This window comes from Mercurialis annua, linkage group LG4 (genome assembly GCF_937616625.2).
Source record: "Mercurialis annua linkage group LG4, ddMerAnnu1.2, whole genome shotgun sequence".
NCBI classification, from domain to species: Eukaryota; Viridiplantae; Streptophyta; class Magnoliopsida; order Malpighiales; family Euphorbiaceae; genus Mercurialis; species Mercurialis annua.
This window is the reverse complement of record NC_065573.1, coordinates 39306461-39330003: the sequence shown is the minus strand read 5'-3', so window position 1 is coordinate 39330003 and position 23543 is coordinate 39306461. Positions and strand designations below refer to the sequence as shown.

Genomic DNA, 23543 nt, shown 5'->3' with positions numbered 1-23543 from the left:
TTTGGATAGAAAATGAAAGTTAAGACACACCCAACTCTTTTGAAGTGATGGAGAAGCAATTTGAGTTCCTTAATTTTTTTTGTCTTGAAGATTTAAAGTAAATGATTAAAAGATTGAAGAGAAATTTCTTTGATTTTTCTATCAAAAATAAAGTGTGGAAAATCAAAGGGCCACCTTACTTATTTCAATGTTATTTCTATTTACTTTTTCTCTATTGCTAGGTTAGAAAGCTATACTTGTAATTAAAAAAATATAAAATAGAGGCTTATGTTTTTTGTTTTTAACTCTAAACATTTTCAAAAGATAATTCACTATTATTAGCAAACAAAATTACATTTTTTACAAGATTCAGTGGTTACTTTCCTCTCCTATATAAGGAAAAAATGGTCAAATGGAAATAGATGGAAATGAGGATATTTTTTTTCTTAACCATTCATGAAATATATTCTTTCATAACAATCTCTCAATATTAATTTATATTCTAATCATTTCTAGTTTTTTATTTAATAATATGGTTATTCCTACCGCAGATGTTTAACTATGTTAATCTTTTAAGATATGTCACTTTGATTACATAATTACATATCAGTTAGGTGAAATCTTATTGAACTTATTGAAAGCTCAAAATATTTCTATTAAATCAATAGAAAATCTCCAAGAGGCTTTGAAATTTTTATGAGTTTAATAGAGATTATTTCTATGAGTTCAATAAGATTCAAATTAAGTAATATACCACTTATGTATTATCAAGTCGAATAAAATATTAAAAAATGGAGTTAAAACAATCACGGTAGAGACAACTAAGTTATTAAGTAAAAGTTTAGGAACAACTTAGATACAAATAAAAGTTTAAGGACAGCTTTGGAAGAAAAAAGATAATTCAGGCACTATTAGTAAAAATTGCTCATGAAAATGACCTTTTACATAGTTGTTGGTCAAAGGAGAAAATAGTAAATTAAAAGAGCATGTGATTTGTTCAGGCGGGAGGAAGCAAAACTGAGTGAAAGCAAAAAATTATACTTTTTTTCTACTTGAACATTTTTAAATAAGTCTTTTAACTTAAAAAAATTCAAATAAATCCTCAAAAAATGAGTTTAATTTGATGATTTAGGATGCTATTGAAAGTCAAAAATACAAAATAGAGTAAAATTGATTATTTTACAAGGTCGGGGTGCTATTGAAAGCCAAAAATATAAAATAGGGTGCTATTGAAAAGATTACAAGGTGAGAGTGCAATTGAAAAAAAATTAAAAACTCGGTAGTTTTTCAGACCTTAAATCCTAACAAAATAGCTTATGAACTTTACTTTATCATATTGGAAAATTTAACCACACCAATAAGCTACTACTTTTTCATGTTGGTAATATTTGTAGCTTTGAAAAAAATAAATCTATAATACTTATCACTTTAGAATATCAAATGAACACTTCTAATAAGACGAGTCAAATATAATATTCCATCCTCGAGCATTATATCAAAACGGGGTTTCACGAGCTAGAGAACATACAGAAAACACCATAAATAAAAGGAAAAAACTGATGGATATTGGAAATGAATTGCACTAGTGGAATTAATTGAATAAATGAAATGATTAATAACTAATGACTAATTCTAATTTCTTTGACTATTATTTTAGATGAATAAATGGGAAAGACATTCGAGCTCTGCTCGTTTCTTCGACTCCCTTCTAAATGGCTTACGATTACGCCACCACAACCGATCAATTCCACTCCATCGGTTTTTTACAATATTGCTATCACTAAGTGGAACTATCTTCTGTTCTATACTAATAACCTCTGCGGACTGTATGCAACATGGTGGAGTTTTTGGCTCTACAGGTTTCGCACTCGTCAATCTGTCGAAGCAAGTTAACAAAGAAACAAGACATTAGATTATATATATTTCACAGGAAGTACTTGAATGATGGTATTATTGATTGCAAAGATAATCACATTCTTAAAACAAGGAAAACTTTAGATACCAAGGTTCAAAAGTTGTTTTCTGATTCAGGAAAAAAAAATTAACTGTTTTAAGAAATCTGGTTTTCAAACAATTTATGGTTTAACGACGATGACCTAAAACCCTCGGGCGAAGGGAACAGATGGAATCGCTGCAAGTTCCCGCTTAAAATCTACGAAAATGCAATTTTAGGTGAATTTTCAAACGGTAACCTGACCTCTCATTATCGTTATGTAGGGATGCAGACAACTCTCTTAGAGGGTCACATGCAGCACATACATACGCCTTCGGAAGGTATTGTAATTTAATACAATCCAAATGATACCACTCATCACATCTGTCGCAGGTAACCTTTGCTCTATCATCATACGGTTTTCTACATATGCAATAAAGCATACTCCGAGCTCTTAATAACTGCAGAGCAGGTAAAAAAAAAAGATATCTGGTATTAGCAGACCTGAGCTCTTAAAAAATCCAAAAAATCCTTCCATAATGTGATGACAACTTGCATACCTTCAGTTCCTTCTGCAAGTGAACTGGTAAGTTTTCACCTTCTGAAATAAGTTCCAAAACTTTTTCTAAACCAAGAGCCCCAGAATCCAATACAACCTGCACAAAGTAAAGAAAATCACACCTTCATTAAAAGATATAAAGGAACCTGCAACAGAAATAAAAAGCAAACAGTTCCAACCTTCTTGGCACGATCTGCCCAGTGTAGGCCTATTTGCTTCAGTTCTGTGAGGTTCTTCCAGAAGTAATCTTCAGGAGGTATGTTTATAGCCAATCCCTAAGAAAATTTTCAAAACAACATGTTCAACACAGATACCATAAAAAGTAGACTAAAACTGGGATAGAAGAGAGCACCAGAAATAAAGCGAAGATAGAGGGATAAATTCATAAAATTCATATTTTACACCCAATATCAACAGCAAGAACCTAAACCATGTTCAAGCAAATGGGCAAGGGTCGCAAGGCTATAATATGTTTAAAACTGCTCATGGTTTCGTACTTTAAAATAAGACAATATGGGGGTTGGAGTGAGCCTAGCACCTGACCCTTGTATTTTTTTTTTCAGAACCCCCTGGAGATAGATTTATGATGTTGGCTTTTATCAGCCAGTTAACGAACTGAGTTTTCATTTAAGTGTCCAAGGCTCCAAGCAGGAATCTGATATATATTATACAATAATTTATAAACGCCTAAGAGATGGTAGATCAGTTTGAACTTATTGCTAGTTGCTTCTCAGGTTTGATAATTTTGACCAGGCTCACTTTTGCAGTTCTGCTAGTTCCTAAATTGCACGAGTATGTAACGCTTTGGGAGAGTAAAATAGTAGGAGCAGTTGGGTGCATGATGCATTGCATTGCATATAATATGGCATGTATGGCCAGCAGAACTGTTACGACTTTGAAGGTGACACAGAAGTTTAGCTTTCTACTCCAGTCCCAATTTACACTTCATCCATGAAACTGTAGATGTTAGAGCTATTTCTTTTACCTAGAATGCATAACCTGAACACTAACAAGATTCTTTCATATAAAGTCTCAATCCCCAAAAGCAATTAAGCAATTGGTGAATAATTTAGGTGAATGTACCAGCTACCAAACAATATCAAATTTAAAAATGCTCGAGTTTTCACCAGCATTAAAGTAGAATGCCCCACCAAAAGTTAAATAAAACAACAACAGTACCTCCTTCATATGCCCTCGAATTTGTTGCATAGCGGGCTTCTGTACCCCATCTAATAGTCTCTTAGCCTTCATTCTCCAGGAATTTCTAGCTAATGCCAGTTGAAGGTCATAGTGACCTTGATGATCATATACACCAGCCGATTGCATTGCCTGCCAAGTGAAGAACTTTTAATCAGGAATCACAATAGTTGTTGACCATATTGCATTGACAAACCTACAAAACTATTCTAGTCCATTGAGAGCAATTAATAAATTGAAACATTAAGCGAAAATTGTAAATCAAATGCAATCTTAGTATAAAAACAAAAGCAACAAATAATCTAGAAGATAAGAAATAACCTTTAAAGCGATTATCAACTTCCTAGTGATCAAGCTAAGATCATTATCCAAATAAGATGATTCAAAATCCAATACTTCTCTCAAGCACACTTTGCAATCCAGAGCTTGTTCCACAACCTGTCGCAGTGTATCTCTTTCTTCAAGCCTGTGAAAACCAACAGCACTTGCATGATCAAACATTTTGCATGCTAAAATGATAGAATTGAATGAGTCCAAAAATTCAGCTTATTACCACACAGAGAACTTCTCTGCATCAAATAGGATTTTAATCAGTTTGCTTAGATCAGCTTGCTTCGCTCCATATCTCTGTACAAAAAAATGCAAAGAGATGTGTCGGATGCTTCTTACAGGGGAGAAAGCCAAAAAGTGACAGAAAAGCATACAAGAAAAGCAGCTCTATCTGGAACTATTGATGAATCCTCCAAATAATGGCAATAAGAGCAAACATAGAGTTCTGCACTTTTTTCATCAAGTAATGCTGGTTTCAGACAACGCAAGTGGTAGCTGTTCAGAAGACAAAGCAGGTAACTGGAGATGAGATATACAGTTTGATGCAGAACAATGTCGTGATAATATGCAAACAAGACAGCACCCGTGACCCGATAACCCAATTGTATGCAATACAAATAAATTATTATCTAGGCATACAGATAAGCCCCTAGAGCAGTGGTTTCAAAAGTTTAGCTTTTATGTACAGTAAACATTTTCCATGAAGCCAAAATCACTGAAGGCCATAAGTTAACCACAGGAAGGATATTTATGCATTACCGCCATGTTTAAAAATATGATGCAAATGGCAAATAGCCAAAAATACCTTACCAGTCTTTGCATATTGAGCAAGTCAAAAACTCCTGATCTTCAATATAACCAGAGCAGCACATGAACATAGTTCTTGCTTCGGAGCTCTGTGACTTGCCATAGATGTATAATGATGCATCAAGAGACTGTTTGATCTGAACAAATTCGTAAGAGATTCAAGTACACAGGTTAGATATAGACATGATACATCCTGTGTCCAAAAAAAGACAATAAGATCATGTTCAAAACCTTTTCTAAGGCTCCCAACAAAGGATTGCTCTCATCTAAAAATATCTGTGCAATCTCAATGCCTCCTTGCTTCCATTCTTCAATCTTTTCAATTTCAAACAAAACCATATCTAGCTCTGCACAACTGTATGCAACATCTTTCCCAGTTTCCTGGAAGTAATGGAATCATTTTAGCTTCATGAAACAACAGGTATATGAAGGTAACACACCATCTAATTGCAAAAATAAAGAAGAAAATAATCAAAGCTGAATCAAAAAATTGCAAAACAAACAAAGAAATTGTACATATTAAGCTGCTTATTTCACAAGTTAACAGCAAGTGCCATCACATATAATCCTACTTGAGATTCTATCGTATAAAATAAATTGATTCTGTTCATCGCATTTGCATTATTCCAGAAATCTCGAGAGAAATGGAAGACGTCATACTGAAGTTTTCAGTCAAAATTTGTGCTATGCAACACATTGTGTTGCTCAACTGTTTCAGAATGATAACATAAATATCAATCCTAATAAATTTTGAGAAAATGAAGGACAGCACATCCTTATAAAAATGTTCTTACAGATCTACAAACAACAAGGAAAACAACTACTGTTAATGTAAATCTCAAGACAAACAATACTAAACAATATATATCAATACACTTGTAACAAAAGCCAATACCATTTAACAACAAGGAAAGCAACAACAGTATACGTAAATCTCAAGATAAACAATACTAAGCTATAATTATTAAAACACTTTAAACAAAAGCCATTGTCATTTAAGAGCATTTTTCCAGCTAGCTTAAGGAAGTTGACCATACCTTAAGTTTCAGTAATTGAGACCAATAACGTTCCTCGGGCTTGAGATGAAAAAAATCATTTGCTTGTCCTTGCCATAATCTTTATGTACAGCCACAAGTGTGAAACAATCAAGTACCATCAGCACATATAATCAAGACAAACACATCAAAAACTAACGGTATAGCAAAAAACATGCAATTGCCCAAGCAAACTTGTATTGTAACAATAAAATGGATTGTGCTATCTCAAGTAAGGCCCATAAGCTTTACATTTTGTTTCCTTTGATAGGTAAGGTAAAGCTGTCGTGTTTTCACCCAGCATGTTTGGCAACTATTATAGCCACATATCGTATAAAAATAGCACTCAAAATTTAATAAAATATGGATGAAGAGACAATCTTCAAACCAAACCTTCCAAAATGTAGAACATGGTTAAAGTAAAATGAAGCCTAGCAATCATAAAGCCACCGGCCTGTGAAGCAGTTCAGAATTTATAGATCAAGAACAAGAAAGAAGAAAATATCTTATGACCATTCACTTCTCTCCAATTCAATAAAAAACCACACAAAAAAGAAATTAAAATAGGCAAAAAAGTATTCAATCAATTCTGCCAAAAAGGAAGAGAGGGGAAAAAAGAGAACTTTTTCCATCTGTATGCATCCCATGTATGATGTAGCCAAAGAGAAGAAGTATCCCCAAGCTTCCTGACTTTACACATAGATATGTTTTCTTATTCTGTAACACGCATCTGAATTCTTCATATATATTATTACCATAGTAATGAGTGATCAAATACTTCCCTATCTACAACAAAGATTCATATGACTAACGGCCACAACAACAGTTATTGCAGAGGACCACAGCTAAAGAGAATAGATACGGCAAACACAAGCATAGGTAGGCTATCTCAAATGCAGATATAACCAAGAATGCATAAGACATGTATGCATCTTTCTTCCTACAAATTTGCAGAATAACTATGTTAAGAGGAAAAAGGAAATAAAAAATGTATTAACGGAGTATTAGAAGACTCACTTATGTTTATGTATAGCATTTACAAGTCGATCTACCACCATTGGGAAGGAAATATTGATATCCTGGCATCAGAATTAAATGAGAAAAGAGTTGTAAAGACAAATTGGAAGAAAAAACCATAACATGAAAGTACCTGAGCTTTCACAAGAACCTCTTCAGCTTCACTCAACTTCCATCTATCATGATCACTTCGCACAAAAATTCCCTCCAATGCTTTCCTGAGCCATTTAACCCCTTCCATTAAAGAGCTCAACAGAGAGCATGAAACAAATGTAACTGAAAGATTCTGTGCAGCATCCATCAACTTTTCAACATCCTACAATAATAGGACATGCAAACCTTAAACACAAGCTGATCAGGAGGAAACTAAGTGCTTAAGCAATTTACAAGCTTCAATACCATAAAAAAGGACGAAAAAAAGCCTAAGCCATAATGGTTTATCATTCCGATATTAAAAGACACAATAAACATGATAGACTACAGGTACTTAGGCTACACATACTGATCCAAAATTAGTTAAAATCTATGAGAAATTTTTACTTGCCAACAAGCACAAAATCAACAAAGAGATATATATTAACAACGACAAACCAATTTTATTGCAGCTTGCTGAACTTCATAATTTTATCCCCAAAGAAATAGTTTACTCAAGAATAAAAGGTCATGCTTAATTACTTTGCATAATAAAATGTAAAAAGAAAAGCAACGTTACAAGATTATGAACATATGAAGCTCCTGACCTCAAAAGATGGGGAAGCAGAGGAAAAAGAAAGGGCCCAATTGCACCATTGAAGCACAGAACAGGCATCTTGAAGTCTAGGGATCTCAAGAAAGTTGAAACCAAGAGCAAACCCAGATTTCTTAATAGCCTGTAATTTAGTAACTGCAAGTTCTATTTTTGCAGTAAGGTCATTAATCTGTCTGTCGTGAATAAGACCTGAATCCAGTATGCACCCTACATCATGCATCGCAGAGCAGGCAACCTGCTTCCATTCCTCACAATTCTTCAAAACCATTTCTATCATTCCTCTTTCATCAAAGGTTATTTTAAGTAATTTTGACTGCAAGACCAACTCCTGCATAAAATTGAAAAACTTTTAGTTATATTAATAAATTCAACCTAAATTTTAGCAACAAAGTAAATTGGAAAACCTTCAAATCCTCAAGTTCAAGCGGAAAACAACAGCTGGACCCTGTGGATGATGAAGATCTTAAATATGCCTCAGAATTCTTCAACCAGCACTTGGCTGTTGCTACAGCCTCTTCAATATCATTTAAAGTAGGTAGAAGCACAAATATGTTTGCTGCACTCCTACAAGATTAAAACCCAAAAATTATTATCAAAAGAGAAAGAAAGATAAAGCTGAAGTGAATCACAAAGAGCAGCAACAAATGCCCCAAAACCTTAAAATATCCTCAAAGTCTGACATTTGGGCTCCGTTTTCAAGAACGTTTTTTGCTCTTTCCTCCCAAGAAAAAGCATCTTCAAGCACTCCACGCATGTCAATGAATAACTTCTCACTCTCAGTCTGCTGTCTGAGAAAGGACAGAAATGCCATGTATGCAATAAGAATCTAACTGCTACATGCAAAAAAACAAAAACAAAAATCTTCCTTTAATGTCAATTTTCAGTAGCCTCAAGGAAAGAAGCATACAAGATAGCATCTTTTATAAGTTGTTGAATGAAGTCCAAGGGCATTTTGGTATGCAATGCCTGCAAGAGAAGTGCCCAAAATAATTTATTATCAGATTACCTAACGAGGACATGAATCATTAATTCTACACTAGGTGGAAATTGTAAGGCATCAATATGAATTAACAAACTGAGCCTGGGTACAGAAGAGATGCAATTGATATTATATTAGAAAAAACATGTACCGTGACATGCTAACCCAACCAAAAAAACACCATTACGAAAAGGTATACATTACCTTGAGAGCTTTTTGCCTGCAAAGAGCCTTCTTCAACTCAACCTCAAGAATTGAAAGTTTATCAACTGTTCAAATAAATGAACCAAATATCAAGCTGAGCAAGTAGTAGCTTAATGGTACAGTAAATATTCCCAGTTATGATAACAAAAAACTAAGAAAGTAGATATTAAAAACCTTGAATTTTCAAAGTGGACCCATCTTCCAAAAGGCCTTGTAATTCATTAACTACATTGTCTTGATCCTCCCGTTGGCCAACATTCAGTAATACATCATTACAGCAGGCAATCCATGAAACAGCATCAAGGTGGTATTGTTTTAGAAGCATCAATTCTGGAATGATAGCAGTAAAATTTTCCCATTCTCTAAGTAGCAGCTCAACACTCTGCATTGATCAAAAGTTCAAACTCTAATACCTTTGAACCCCTTGAGATTTGGATTTAGGGATAAAATGGTGAATATATGCTATAAGCTTACCTTTAAACTCATTGGAGCTTTCAAAATCTCACAGCAGCAAGATTGACACAATTCAGCTTGTCTTACTAGATCCAAAAGCATTTCTTCTTCAGGTAGCTCAACCTGAAGCTTTGGTATCTATTCAACGAAAGAATGAAAAGATTAAACAAGGATAAAATTGATAAGATTGGAAAAAGAAATGGCAATTGACAACTAACGGAACATGTAAGTAAGAGAATCATTCACCTCTGACTTCAACTTGTTGAGGATATTAAAATCAACTGTGGCAGGGCACTTTTCTGAGATACATTTCCTTGCACACTCTATCCATTCCTGAAGAAGTGACCATAAGCGGATAAGCAACAAATAAACAATAAGATGACTAGAACAATAAATATTCAAGATGCTCACGACTAATAGTCTATTGGCCAAGAACAATGGGACCACAAGAGCTAAGGGTGTGCATTAGTAACCATTCATCTCAACACAAACATCTCGATTTATTTACTTTCAAATCATCAAACTCGCTAAGAACAGAATTGAACAGAAAAATATTTCAATTCGGTTCTCAGTTTATTCATTTATTGGTTAAATTCTTAGGTTCATCTTTAATTCTTTAAATTATTTATAATATTATCTATAAACAAACATTTTGATATCTATTACATGATATAGTAACAATATAATACAAAATGTATTAAAAACTGATAAAATACACTTCAAACTGATATTTAATGTACAATTTAATAACAATAATAGTCTTTTAGTTCAGTTTGGCTAAATTGGTTATTTCACTCCAAATTGAACAGAACCAAAAGTTATGAATTTGAAGTATTTAAACCAAACACAACCCATCATTTCAGCTTGCTTATGTCTTTTGGTGTAGACAGTTTTTTTCACTCCTTATAGGGGCATTCTAGTTACCATCAACAAGTGGCAACTAAAGTAAAAACTAAAAATATGAGAGAATGATTTAAAAGGCGGTATTAGATACCATCATACAGAAAAATAGAATTGAATCTCGGGTGATAAATTTAATAATCTTTAAAATAAATCTTTGACTGAGATTGACACAATTTGTTTTATCCGGTGTTAAAGACGAACCCTTAACCACAAGTCATCCATGAGAAACAGAACAATGAAGTTATATCAAGAGTAAATCATCCCAAGTTGCAGACCTAGAAGTCCATAACAGACAGATCTAAATGAGAATACATCAATACCTTTGCTGCTGTAATTTTCTGCAACAATTTCTCACTGTCCTTAATAAAAACTGGGAAACCACGAGCCCTTGAATACAGCGACTCAAGCTCAGAGATCTGCAGTGACATTAGAAAAGAACTTATGATTTTAGCTGAAACAGAGAGAATTGAACAATCAAATTTAGACATATACAGATGCATGTATGAGAGATACTTTAGAGCATGACGACAGAGCAGAAACAATTTCCTGAGTCAACAGCTTGGCTTCTTCTGCATATTCCTGTGAAAGAAAATAACAGGCGCTGTTTCAATTTGCAGACAAAAGAGCAAAAGAAAAGCACGAACTGTTTGAAAAACCATACCAACCTTCAATTTAGAATGACCAGGCTCATTACATGGTATAGGGTCAAATTTCAGCAATTCATTAATGTGCTCTATGTCCACTGGTTGACAATCAGCCCTGCAGTTAGAAGACCAGTTCTCAACTTTAGAAAGGCAGTGTCTTACGCCTTCTGCCCACTTCTGAGCTATAATCAAATTCTCAGCCATTTCCCGTACCTAATTTGAATGAGACAGAAGGCATTGTCAACATTAGTATATCTGAGACTCAGGCTGGGAGAAAGAACCAAAATAAGAAGACATCTCCAAAGTCAAAACTCACTGGATCCATCTCAGAACCAGCCCAAAGAAATTCTTCAGCATCCTTCAGTAAGGTAGCAAATGACTCGCTGGAGTATGGATTCTTAAAAATATTACAACATTGCAAAATCCATTTTTCAGCAAGTTGAGCCAAACTGACATGGCCACCTTTGACCTACACATTCACAACAGAAAATTATCAACTACGTAACTGAAGCATATATCAAGCTACAAGCCTACAATAAACCAAATAAGGGAATAACGTCCCCTATGCATATAAAATTGGTTGCCAAAGAACAGCCATTCAACTGAGATACAGCCAGAAACATGCAAAAGAAGCCAACCATCCAGAAGGAGTTGATCACAACTGTTCAGACATCATAACCAATAACCATATATAAATCACATAAGACTAAAAGCTTATATGATTTGGTCCAATCTTCAATCGGATAATCAATAGCTTTTAAACATTTAATTATGTTCAACCTATAATACAAGCAGCCACATTGTTCTATTCCAGGTTGGTAAATTTCACAGCTTATCAAAGAATGGCATATATCCAGGCTATTGCTAATGATACATACTCAGACAGCAAATATCTCACCTTTCTAGTTGCAAAATTATTTTCATGATATCGCAAGTGTTGCCTAAATGCAATAATTAAAGAGAGCTGGTGATCCAAAATGATATATATGGAATGTTTTCACAAGTTAATCTGGTCAATCGCATAGGAAGTTTACATTAGGTAACATGAGCAAACCTTCTTTATCAAGATGTTCACATCACTGGAACAAGAACTATGCCTCACTAAGCTATTGCCTTGTGATCTATCGTCAGTATCCCACTTATCCACTATAAGCACTAAATCATACAATTCTGCCAGGGTATAACGATAAAGAAGGCGAAGTCTGCTCAATTTGCATTCACAAATGTGCTCCCAGTGCTGCATAAGTATCAAATACAGATCGGCATTTAGGATTAAAAAATAGTCCAAAGTATAAATCAAAAATTTGATCAATTAGCACAAACCCAAATCCGATAAAATAAAAAAGACTTCTAACATGAGTGTCACCAAGTTTGCATACCTCCAAGCATACAAATGCTGATGGCCTACATCTGCAAACAACAGCAGAAAGATAGAGACACTGCTTACATATAATGCATGTTGGATCCTGAAAAGATGAGCATCTAGCATGATTAGCATGTTCACAATGAAGAGAAGCCAACACACATATTGAGGGCATCAATTAAGAAATTACCTCTTCAGTGCCAACATATTCAGGGCATTTCCGAGGGAGCATGACAGAAGATTTGACGATGCCACTTCTCCAAAGTTTCTCTCTCCTGCTTTTCTCTTTATTATACATTCGCAACAATTCCTTCTTCAGATAAGGTGACACTTTGCTATCACAATTGCCCTGCTAGAAACAAAACAAATTTTGCTGAATGTTGTTCACAATGACTGCAGAATCTCACATAAAAAACGGAAAAACAAAAAAACAGTTCACCAACTAAATACATAATATAAAGGATAAATTGCTTTAAAAATAACAAAGTTTACCGTGTTTTGCAATTTTAACATGAACTTCAATTTTGACAATTTGAACGACGAAATATCATATTTTTTACAATTCGAAACACCGAGCAATTTTCGTTAAAAAAATGCTCATGTGGCCACCCGAATATACATTGTTTCGGCGTCCACATAAGCTATTTTTTAACGGAAAATTGTTGGATGTTTCAAATTACAAAAAATTGAAAGTTGGTGTCTGACATTGCAAAAATTAAATGCTCATGTTAAATTTGCAAAAGATGCTAAAGTTCATGATTTTTAAAGCAATTAAGCCTAATATAGAAGATCATAATCAAATAAATGCCATTTCAAGAATAATCTCTCCAAATTAAATTCCACCATCACAGAGGAGCTCTTGGACACAAGAAAATGATTGAATCTTTCCCGGACACAAGAAAATGATTGAATCTTTCCCGGACACAAGAAAATGATTGAATCCTTGTTTAAGCCAAGGAAGTAATAACATAGACTTTAAGGAATATAGCTGACCACAGTGAGCAGGATGACTAATCTAAGTAGTTATGAAGTCTTTGAAGTTATGGATTCTATAGTTCTATCTCCGAAAAAGTTTAGCATAACATATCACTTTCAGTCATTTGGAATGGAAATGTCCAGTTGCTTAGTTATAATTTTCTTTATCTGAAATACAACACTCGCATCTTTGATCACTCAGATGGCATCAATTTATCATTATCATTTAATGGGCCTCGCCGGATAATTAGAATTTTAATTTCATCACTTTTTGTCACAAGAAAAAAAATGTCCATTGGGTAAAATTGCTTACAAACTTGGTTACAACACAAAGAAGCTCTTCATGGGATAATACAGAAGTTTTATGATACTTCTGATACAAATCTGCTCCGAATCCACCATGAGGTAGCCAATCAGCAGGAGCAAAATTGACAGCTTCTGCACAATTCAAACCTGAATACACAGAATAACCCAAATGAGTTACTAGTCGGCATATAACCATTCCTTTAGTTTGATCGATTCCAATCTAATTAAAGCATACCAAAATTGAATCCTGCATGATAAGATCTGGGGAAGGTGATGACAAAATCTCCAGGTTCCTAGCGAAGATAGATCAAAGGCAGATATGATAAAAGCATCTAGTGAAATTCAGAGATAAATATTTGACAGTAGCTACAAGATAAGAACTTATTTTACATTCAGATTCTAGATGACAAAAAAGGTGAAACAATTTAATTAAGTAGTATGTACATTCAAAATAGCTCTCTCTTTCAATTTAAGTAATCTTGTATACCAACTTAAAAGTAAGCAATGTAACATTCACGTCCTTGAGTATCAAACCTGCAATACAGTATAAACTGGAACATTGTTTTCTTGCAGGACAGATGGGTTCAACATGGTCACAAGCTGAAATAATAAATCTGGCTGTGCATCAAAAAGATCAGGAAGACTATTTCGCATGACCTACATAGAGAGGAGAACATCAGCTTATCCAAAAAAACCATATCCTACTATAACTTACAGATGTCAGAAATACTATTATCAGATAAAAATGTAATTCCTCATACCTAATTCAGTTAAATGAAATCCTCTAATGCTATCATGTAATAAACTTACAGCAAGAAATTATCAAAGAAAGATACCACTGAACAAAGAGGGCTAAAAGACATCAAACATATAGATGCAAAATTGTTACCTTCTCAAAAGCTTTGACTTCACTACCAGGGACACTGTACCAACATTTTGGTTCTCCCCTGAGAAAAAAAAAATGGCATCAACTCTCAAAGATAAGGTGGTGCAGCGTAATGACCTTAGAGATCAAGTTTTAACATTCAGACGCACAATAAGCCTTTTCCATCAAAAAAAACGTAACCATATATACCATTACAAATCCAAATAACAATTTGACTCACACTTTAAATAAACACCAACGAGACTCTTGGGTTTCTTAGGAGTGAGTGAGTGTAAAGCTGACTTAAATTCTCAACTTTCGGGGGGGAAGGGGAACTACGTGCAGATTGTAAGAACTTCTGTGGATCTATTACATTAATCCTAATGAGTTTATTATACATAAGATATGAAGCGCTATTGCTCTTTGATATAAAATAAGTGAACATAAAGTACAAATTTACAATTTTCAGTCTTAATAGTCGATAACTAACTGATCTTTCATTTTTATTTCTTCAAATGGCATGTAACATTAAGAATTACTTGGTCAAAATTGTCCTATGAAATTAACTCGTGCCAAAGTTGTCATCGACATAGCTCCCACTGAAGTGACAGGGTTTCATCTATGACACAAAAATTAAAAGAGAAACTCAGCAGCCCAAAAACAATGAAAAAAAATAGTGCAATTTTCTTTCTCATCAGTTTTAGTCAGCTCAAATGCTGATGTACATTTTTTATCCAAATGCTATGTGGTTTCAATCAATCATAACAAAAAAATATATTAAATCTATCTGATTATTTTTGCTTCTAAAAATTCTAAACCCTAAACTCTATTCTGACTAAAAAATCAACATACTTATTAAAGGAGGGAAAAGTTAGACAAACAGCAGGTATGACAAACAAGTCTCTCTTTCATAATTTCTTGCTTGATAGGGAAAGAAAGACAGGCACAAATTTAATTCAAAAAATTAAATACAGAGCAGACGTAATAAATTAATGGGACATACCAATGTAGATAGTTCATTGAGTAAAAACAGTGATCCTCAAAATGCCAGCAAAATGAAGAGAATAGCATTCCAACATAAAGCCAGGGAACCATAACACCAGTTATATTATTGTGAACAGCTTGAAGCATTGAGCCTTTTAACTTGGGCAAGTTATTGAGATTCCATTTGCTACCACAGTATTCATCCCACACCTTTGCTTCAACAGATTCCGGTCTCTGATCATTTACACGTGGAAAGCCACTCCCATATATCGAAGTATCTAAATCACTGCCATACATAACTTCAACTTCACCTGCTGATCCCTCCACAATTTCCCAAAACTTTTTCTCCAATTGCACTCGTGAAGCAGACCCTGTTCCAAACCATTTCCTCCTGGCTCGATCAGCAACACGTCTAAAAGCTTCCACTGTAAAACGCTTTCCAGGAACAAACCCAAAGATATCCTCATCTGAGTTCAAACACTCAAAGCAATACCAGTTCCCAGGAGGGATTTGCTTCAATGGTGGTGATAGGCAATAAATATGCCATCCTTTATTACATCTGTCGCACAAAAGCATCACTTGCTCATGCAAACCACTCCGACATTGCTCACAGATTTGATCAACCTCGTCCTCTTTCTCAACCTTATGACAAATCTTAACTTTCTCCCCTTCAACATTTTTTCGCCTCCTCTTTGAGCACAAAACCTCAGCCTCATTATTAGATTTCTTATCTTGCCAAATCCCCCTTTTAGAACTCTTATTAATTTCCTTATTTAATCGATTATAATACTTCTCATAATCATACAAATGTTCAAAATACAATTGAGACAAAACATGCTTGGCACACTCCGAAATCTTCATCCCTGGTCTAACAAACTTAGAAACATCACCCCATTTCTTCTTCTTAACAGCCTTATCATACCCGCCAAATCTCTTAACAGCATTAAACAATTTACACAAATCCAACTCATCCCCTTCAAAAATCACCCTTCTCTTCAGCTTCTTCCCACAATGTTCCTCCAAAAACCTACTATATTCCAAGTCAAAAGTCTTCGAATCACATGAAGCAGGCCTAGCCTGCAACTGATGAATAGCTTGTGTTTTCGTAGAAAAAGTAAAAGCATCCAAGTCTAACGCAAACGGCGGTGACCAACCTTTCGGCGGTACAATTTTACAAATCCCATATTTCTCAGCTTCTACTCTAATCTTATAAATATACTCCAAAGGTTCTTTAAATTCTTCTTCATTAGGGTAATAAACAGGTGCTGGAGGTACATGTAATGACCCCGCTGACGACGACGACCCACACAAGATTTGCCCTACTACCCCTTTCTCTACAGCTCTTGGCTTACCCTTCCCCATTTCATCAACAACACACTAATAAAATAGCAAGAATCCGTATATAAAATCAAGAACAAGCATGTAAAACAAATTAATCAACCCATTCAAGTTTAACTAATAATTATACAATCTCCATGCAATTAAAACACAATTTAATTAAAGATTGAGATAAATTCTTAGGGTTTCGAGATTGTACCTTTGAAGATTTACTGTAAAGTGATAACAGAGAGTGAGTTTCGTTGAGATTTCTTGTTATGGAGTTGAAAAAAGAGAGTTATAAATGATTAAAAAGTGTTAGATTTTAAGGCTTGAAAGAGGAAATAATTACAAAAATGGTACAGCGCAGTGATTCGTCACTTGTGTCTTAATCCCGTGTGCATTGGGGAGTGTAGTGCGGTGATTTCTTCACCTGAAGTGTTTATCTGAATCTCACGCGCTATATTTGGACGGTTTAGATGTGGTGTTTGAGGTAACGTAAGCTTATTGCGAGTGTATAATGTGAAGTGTTTGTGGATTAGAAGCGGTCGGGTATACATTAAAATTAGAAAAGTACGGTTTATATGGACGGCTAAGATGGTTTTGGGACGATCATATATTCAGTTTAACTGCCTGACCTGTGTGGTAATATACTATAGTGCCCTGGCCACGAGTCGGTTCCGAACTGGAACCAGACCAGAATTGACCTGGTCAAAAGGGTATGGAACCGGCCCAATTCCAAAAATAAATTTCAAAAATAAGAGTATGCTACTACAAGTAAGATTGTAAACACTCAAACTTAAACCTTAAATTTATACATTATTTGCTTAATTCAAATGGTTAGTAGGGTGAGCACGGATCCTGGATATCTCCAAAACCGAACCGAAAACCGGACCGAAAATATCCAGGACCGAAAAATATCCGTTGACCATTGACTTTCTCCGAACCGAACCGTACCGAAAATTTTATTGGTACGGTTCTGGATCTTTTATAAATAACCGAACCGTACCGAACCGAAGTACCGAACTTATACCCGAAGAACCGAAATTATATATATATATATATATATATATAAATATATATATATATATATATATTATTCTAATTTTCATTTGATTATTATTTGTATTAACTTTGAATTACTAAAAATTAAAATTGTTTTATAAAATTAAATAATATATATTAAAAATATTAGTCTATATATATAAAAAAATTATTAATTTACATAAAAATAAAATACTTATATATTTCAATGAAAATTATATGAATTTGTCAAGTATTTAATAATTATTAAAAGTATTTTTTATAAATTAATATGAACAACACATATTCATTATTTTTTATCATTGACTAAATTACATAGTTTTAACAAAAATGATATAATTTTAGACTTGAGAATATTTAAAAGTACCCTTATTAAATAATTAAAAAATTAATATTAAATCGAACGATAATATACATGTTGTGCCTTTTTATTTTATTGATGATTATTTACTTGTGATAGTTGAAAATATAAAAAATATGAATGAATGAGTAGCTAGTTAATTTTAAAAGTCAAAATAATATATTATAATATAGTAGAGATCACATTTTAAATAAAATAATATCCGTGGTTTTAGTGATATCCATACCGAACCGTACCGAACCATTAGGACCGAATCACCGTACCGAACCGTACCGAAAAATAAAATCTCCGAACCGAACCGAACTGATTATTGGTACGGATCCGGATATCCAATTTTTGATATCCCCGACTTTTGGTTTGGTTCTGGAGATTTGTCAATCCCCGGATTCCCCCGAACCGTGCTCACCCCTAATGGTTAGTGCTCTTCAAATGCATTTATAAGATCTCGACTTCGAGTCCTCTTCGCGCCAGTAGTTTAGACCATTTAAAAGAAATCTAACACTAACACTGACACTTACGATTAACTATATCCGGGAAAAAAATTAAAATTAAAAATTCTGAAGAAAAAAATATACACTGGCTATCTTTCAAAACTTATTTTTCCGAACTCTAAAATCTTAAAAATTACTCTCATGTTTAAAAAATTTAACACTTTTAACTTTATTTTGATTTTTATTAATAAAATTACTAAATTTAAAGAATCACTGCATAAGTTTCATTGGGAAAAAAAATTATCACCAACATTTAGCCGGAATCTAACTGAAAAGTTTTTAACTGATGGCGGTCAACGCCGGCCAATATTAGCCAATGGTGCGGGTTATGTTGACTATTGACTTTTGTGGGAGTGTTTTTTAGGTTTCTTTTTTGTGTTTTTTATTTATTTTTCAATTTATTTCCAATATTTTTAATGCATTTTAAAAGTCTAGTTGTTGTTTTTGGTTTTGGGGTGTTTTTTTATGTATATTTTAATATAAAACTATAAATACTTTCATGTATTTTCATATCTCCCTTTAAACAAAAGGCGTTTATAAAGGCAAAGACGGAATATACTCAAAAAAAATATTATATTTTATATTAAAAGTTAGAAACACATTACTATCGAGTACAAAAAAGACTATTATTACGGTGTATATAGTCATTTCTTAACAAACATGTGTCGTTTTATATATAAAAAAAACTATTATTACATGGAACTAGGGGTGAGCACGGATCCTGGATATCTCCAAAACCGGACCGAAAATATCCAGGACCGAAAAATATCCGTTGACCATTGACTTTCCCCGAACCGAACCGTACCGAAAATTTTATTGGTACGGTTCTGGATCTTTTATAAATAACCGTACCGAGAACCGAACCGGAGTACAGAACTTATACCCGAAGAATCGAAATTATATATATATATATATATATATATATATATATATATATTATTCTAATTTTCATTTGATTATTATATTTGTATTAACTTTGAATTACTAAAAATTAAAATTGTTTTATAAAATTAAATAATATATATTAAAAATATTACTCTACATATATAAAAAAAATTATTAATTTACATAAAACAAAATACTTATATATTTCAATGAAAATTATATGAATTTGTCAAGTATTTAAAAGTATTTTTTATAAATTAATATGAACAACACATATTCATTATTTTCTATCATTGACCAAATTACATAGTTTTAACAAAAAATATATAATTTTAGACTTGAGAATATTTAAAAGTACCCTTATCAAATAATCAAAAAATTAATATTAAATAGAACGATAATATACATGTTGTGCCTTTTTATTTTATTGATGATTATTTACTTGTGATAGTTGAAAATATAAAAATAATGAATGAATGAGTAGCTAATTAATTTTAAAAGTCAAAATAATATATTATAATATAGTAAAGATCACATTTTAAATAAAATAATATCCGTGATTTTAGTGATATTCGTACCGAACCGTACCGAACCATTAGGACCGAATCCCCGTACCGAAAAATAAAATTTCCGAACCGAACCGAACCGATTATTGGTACGGATCCGGATATCCAATTTTTGATATCCCCGACTTTTGGTTTGGTTCCGGAGATTTGTCAATCCCCAGATTCCCCCGAACCTTGCTCACCCCTACATGGAACGAAGGATCAATTCACCTTCTCAACTTGGCAGGAAATATCAAAAAAGCTATTTTCAAATTTTTTGAATCAAACATACCCACAACTATGCATTTTAATCCCTTACTCTCACCTTCTCGAATGAGATACACTCTCCATTTAAAATGAAAAAAGTTTAAAAAGACTTTTATTATTTTATGGCTTAATCACCAAAAAAACCCTCGCCTTTTAGCCCCTTTTCAAATGCACCATGACGTTGTAATTTTGTCAGTTGCACCCTAATTCGCACCTTTGGTTTTCAATTCCACCCTCAAGTACTAAATTGATCTCTTTTTCATTAAAATAAGTCATCCATTTTTAACTTTTTATGGGGAAAAGAGCTCACCCTCCTTTTTATGTGTTTTTTGTGTCAGAGGGCTGACTTTTATGCTAAAATATATAGTTGCAAATTGTTTGATCCAAACATTTTGAAAATGACTTTTTCAATATTTCATGCCAAATTGAGATGGTGAATTGATCCTTTGCTATTTTTTCTTTAAACAGAAGTCTCTTGTAAAGGCAAAAGCTAAATACTAAAAAAATTTATCACACTTTATATTAAAAGTTGAAAACACATTATTATTGAGTATTTTTTACAAAAAAAAATATTGTGGGGACGGGATTTGAACCCGTGAGTTTTCCTGGGAAATATGTCGATTTAGCGGAGTTAGCTTCTTCTTCAATTCAACAATTTAAAGTTCTTATGCAAAAATATTGAGTTTGCTGGATTTGTAATGGGCTCAACATGGGCTCTTTTAACTAATCAGTTGTGTACCGCAGATGTGGAACATTCATTGATAGTTTTGTATTTGTACTGAACTATCAATAATTGCCCACATTTTCTCATCCTATCAATAATTCAAAAAACACCCATTGATCATTAATTAATCAAATACGCAAATCAGAAAACACCTATTAATCAACAATGAATCAAATACCCATATCAAATAACCAAAAACCCAATAAAAAATATAATGCACCAACTGCTAGAAAAAAAAAACAAATATGGCGAGAACGGAGATCACGAGAACGGCAAAGAATGGCTAAAATAATGACGAATTAATAGCGGAGAATTGATAGAGAAAGACAGAGAGTTATCTTTTTTTTTTGAATAGTAGAGATTCCAATCATTGCAAGAGTCATTATGCACGTTTTCTTGGAAGTAGGAGGATGTGCAATGCATCCCTGAATAGGCTTAGAAGGTGGACGAGGAGATCATGGCTTAATGTCATTTTGCAAAGGATAGGTAAACTTATTGCATAGGCGAATTGTAGAGGAGGTCTTGCTTGGGGTACCTAGTCACCCAGATCGGTAGCTGGTCGCATTTAATTACATTGCCCTACCTCGTAACCTCTCCTATGAAGGAGACAAATAGTAATTGTGCCTTTTCAGTTAATTAAGGCACTTACACATGCTCGCACCCTTGCTATTTGATAATTCACTGGTAGTGCATCATAGTATTGCTAATCATGTTTGCAACCCTATGATTTTATATTTATCCGATGTTCTTGTTTTTTTTGCTTCTCCTGTCTTGGTGGAATCTTAACTCTTGCGAAGAAAAATCTTGAGGAGAAATGTCGACACTCTTGACACAGCTGCAAACAGGCTTCTCCGATTTCCATGACGTTGGAGCTACTTAGCTAGTGGTTGAGTTTCGCATAGGATATCCTTTTATACAGCTTACACCGTCTTTATTGTTGGTTTTGGCCGAGAAGATTTGAACTTGTTAATTGGTGCTAATTGGTGCTTGAGGACGAGGTTATTGATAAATCTTATTCTGTTATTTTGTATTTTACTATCAATTCAATATTGAACATCTTTTTTGGCTAAATGCAAAACATTCAAATTTATCTTCTCTCCTATTGACTTAAAACTTAATCGTGAATCTAATTCAAGGCCCAGCATGGTAATTTACTTTTTTTTTTGAGAGGAATCATGATAATATTTTACATTGAGTAATTTGTAATCTTATTTTTTCAAAAAAAAAACTTAATTAATTAATAATACAAATGATATTTTTTGCATCATACAAATCAATTTTTTAATTATAATTTATCTTTCACCAATATTGAAAAACAAATATTTTGCTCGAATTCATCATCACAGCTCACAAACCCAAACTCATCATCCCAACTCGCAATCAATTCTCAATTTCTCAACAGAAACTAGTAAGAAGAGACAAAGAAGAGTAGAATTATCTGAATCCAGTTCCTGAATTTTGGTGTCACACATAAAACTGAAAATTAGTGGGAGTAAAAGAGCTTAAAAAGACAATAACAACAGTGGTAATCTGGTCTTTCAGCTACTGTACTAATTAGGGGTGAGCTCGGTTCGGTTCGGTTCGGTGTGCAAAATATTGAAACCGAACCAAACCACCCCTAATAAATTAAAAACCAAACCGCACTAGTTCGGTTTGCGGTTATTTTGATTCGGTTAACCAAAATGTCGGTTTTTAACGGTTCGGTTCGGTCGGTTCTCCAATTAAAACAAATCATAAAATTTAATCCCTAATCTAAATCAGAAAAATTAAATCAAAGAATCTAAACCAATAGACATTAACATATTAATATATATATACATTTAATTGATTTATTTACATCAATAAATTAATTTTTACATATTTCTTTTATATTTTTTCAATACATCAATGAAATAAAATTGAATCCCACTCTTTTCCAGGAATCCCACTCTTTTTCAGGAATGCATCTTGTGTTCTCCGTCTGAATTTGTAGATCTAAAAAATTTATAAATCAAAGATTAATTAAAATCAGTAGAAAAAACAAAAAATAGCAAATATTCACTAAAAAATTCAAAAAAAAATTACCTAAACTTAATTTCAATTTTAAAAAGACAAGAAACTTATACGAGATTTTTATAAATTTCATATCAACCATAAACAAGAAAAGAAGAAAAAAGTTAGATCTAAATCTATGAATTTTTTTGATAAAATTGATATAGAGCATTTTACCTTATAAAGTTCACATTTTTCTTGAAGTATCATTACGAATTCCATCTGATATGACTGAATAATGAGTAAAAAAAACACAAAACAGAGGCTAGATTTACGGGTTTGTGATTGAAAGTGAACAAATAATGGAAAAGAAAAGGAATAATAAGATGGGAAAGTAGGGTTTGTGAGTGAAGGTAAATGGTGGTTGTCGAAGTCAGAAAAAAGAAAGAGAGGAATTAGTATTTTGAGTTTAAAAGGGGTATAAATAGCCTTATATGTAAAAGACCAAAAACACCTCCTTTATTAATTAGGTTTTTTCGGTTCGGTTCGGTGACCGAACATTGAAACCAAATCGAAACCGAAAACTGCGAATTTTGTATATATAAAACCAAACCAAACCGTTTTAACCACTTATTTTTCGGTTCGGTTTTTTCCGGTA

At 33.2% G+C, this 23543-nt stretch overlaps 1 protein-coding gene and 1 long non-coding RNA gene across 6 annotated transcripts; both read right to left on the bottom strand.

The window, feature by feature from the left end:
* Positions 1–1543: 1543 nt before the first annotated feature.
* On the bottom strand, positions 1544–16908 carry LOC126676375 (lysine-specific demethylase JMJ17). 5 transcript variants are annotated; one of them, XM_050370565.2, is made up of 34 exons: positions 16818–16908; positions 15300–16657; positions 14321–14378; positions 13966–14088; positions 13667–13724; positions 13439–13578; positions 12341–12502; positions 12167–12253; positions 11842–12024; positions 11104–11256; positions 10809–11000; positions 10657–10722; positions 10464–10559; positions 9487–9573; positions 9262–9378; positions 8962–9169; positions 8788–8852; positions 8512–8570; positions 8261–8392; positions 8009–8168; positions 7597–7932; positions 6990–7172; positions 6857–6918; positions 5843–5921; positions 5037–5186; positions 4809–4942; positions 4373–4493; positions 4222–4295; positions 3990–4134; positions 3651–3800; positions 2651–2746; positions 2473–2568; positions 2177–2373; positions 1544–1855 (listed from the first exon to the last, which is right to left on the bottom strand). In XM_050370565.2, exons 2-34 carry the CDS (start codon positions 16640–16642, stop codon positions 1633–1635), a joined length of 5535 nt encoding a protein of 1844 aa, XP_050226522.1. In that variant the 5' UTR covers positions 16643–16657; positions 16818–16908; the 3' UTR covers positions 1544–1632. The 5 variants fall into 5 exon arrangements, with proteins under 5 accessions (XP_050226522.1, XP_055961578.1, XP_055961576.1 ...); XM_056105603.1 differs by having other exon boundaries at positions 12341–12499; positions 16818–16892; XM_056105601.1 differs by having other exon boundaries at positions 15300–16870.
* Positions 16909–22695: 5787 nt separating this feature from the next.
* On the bottom strand, positions 22696–23312 carry LOC126676354 (uncharacterized). The gene is made up of 2 exons (XR_007640268.2): positions 23123–23312; positions 22696–22888 (listed from the first exon to the last, which is right to left on the bottom strand). It is a non-coding gene; the product is annotated as an uncharacterized LOC126676354 (long non-coding RNA).
* Positions 23313–23543: the final 231 nt, after the last annotated feature.

Coding starts and splice junctions, on each gene's coding strand:
- LOC126676375 (XM_050370565.2), bottom strand. CDS start 16,642: ATGGGGAAGGGTAAGCCAAGAGCTGTAGAGAAAGGGGTAGTAGGGCAA. Junction 8,393..8,511: donor CTTATAAAAGATGCTATCTT/GTATGCTTCTTT, acceptor GTCCTTTCTCAG/ACAGCAGACTGAGAGTGAGA. Junction 1,856..2,176: donor CTACATAACGATAATGAGAG/GTCAGGTTACCG, acceptor TTGCTTCGACAG/ATTGACGAGTGCGAAACCTG.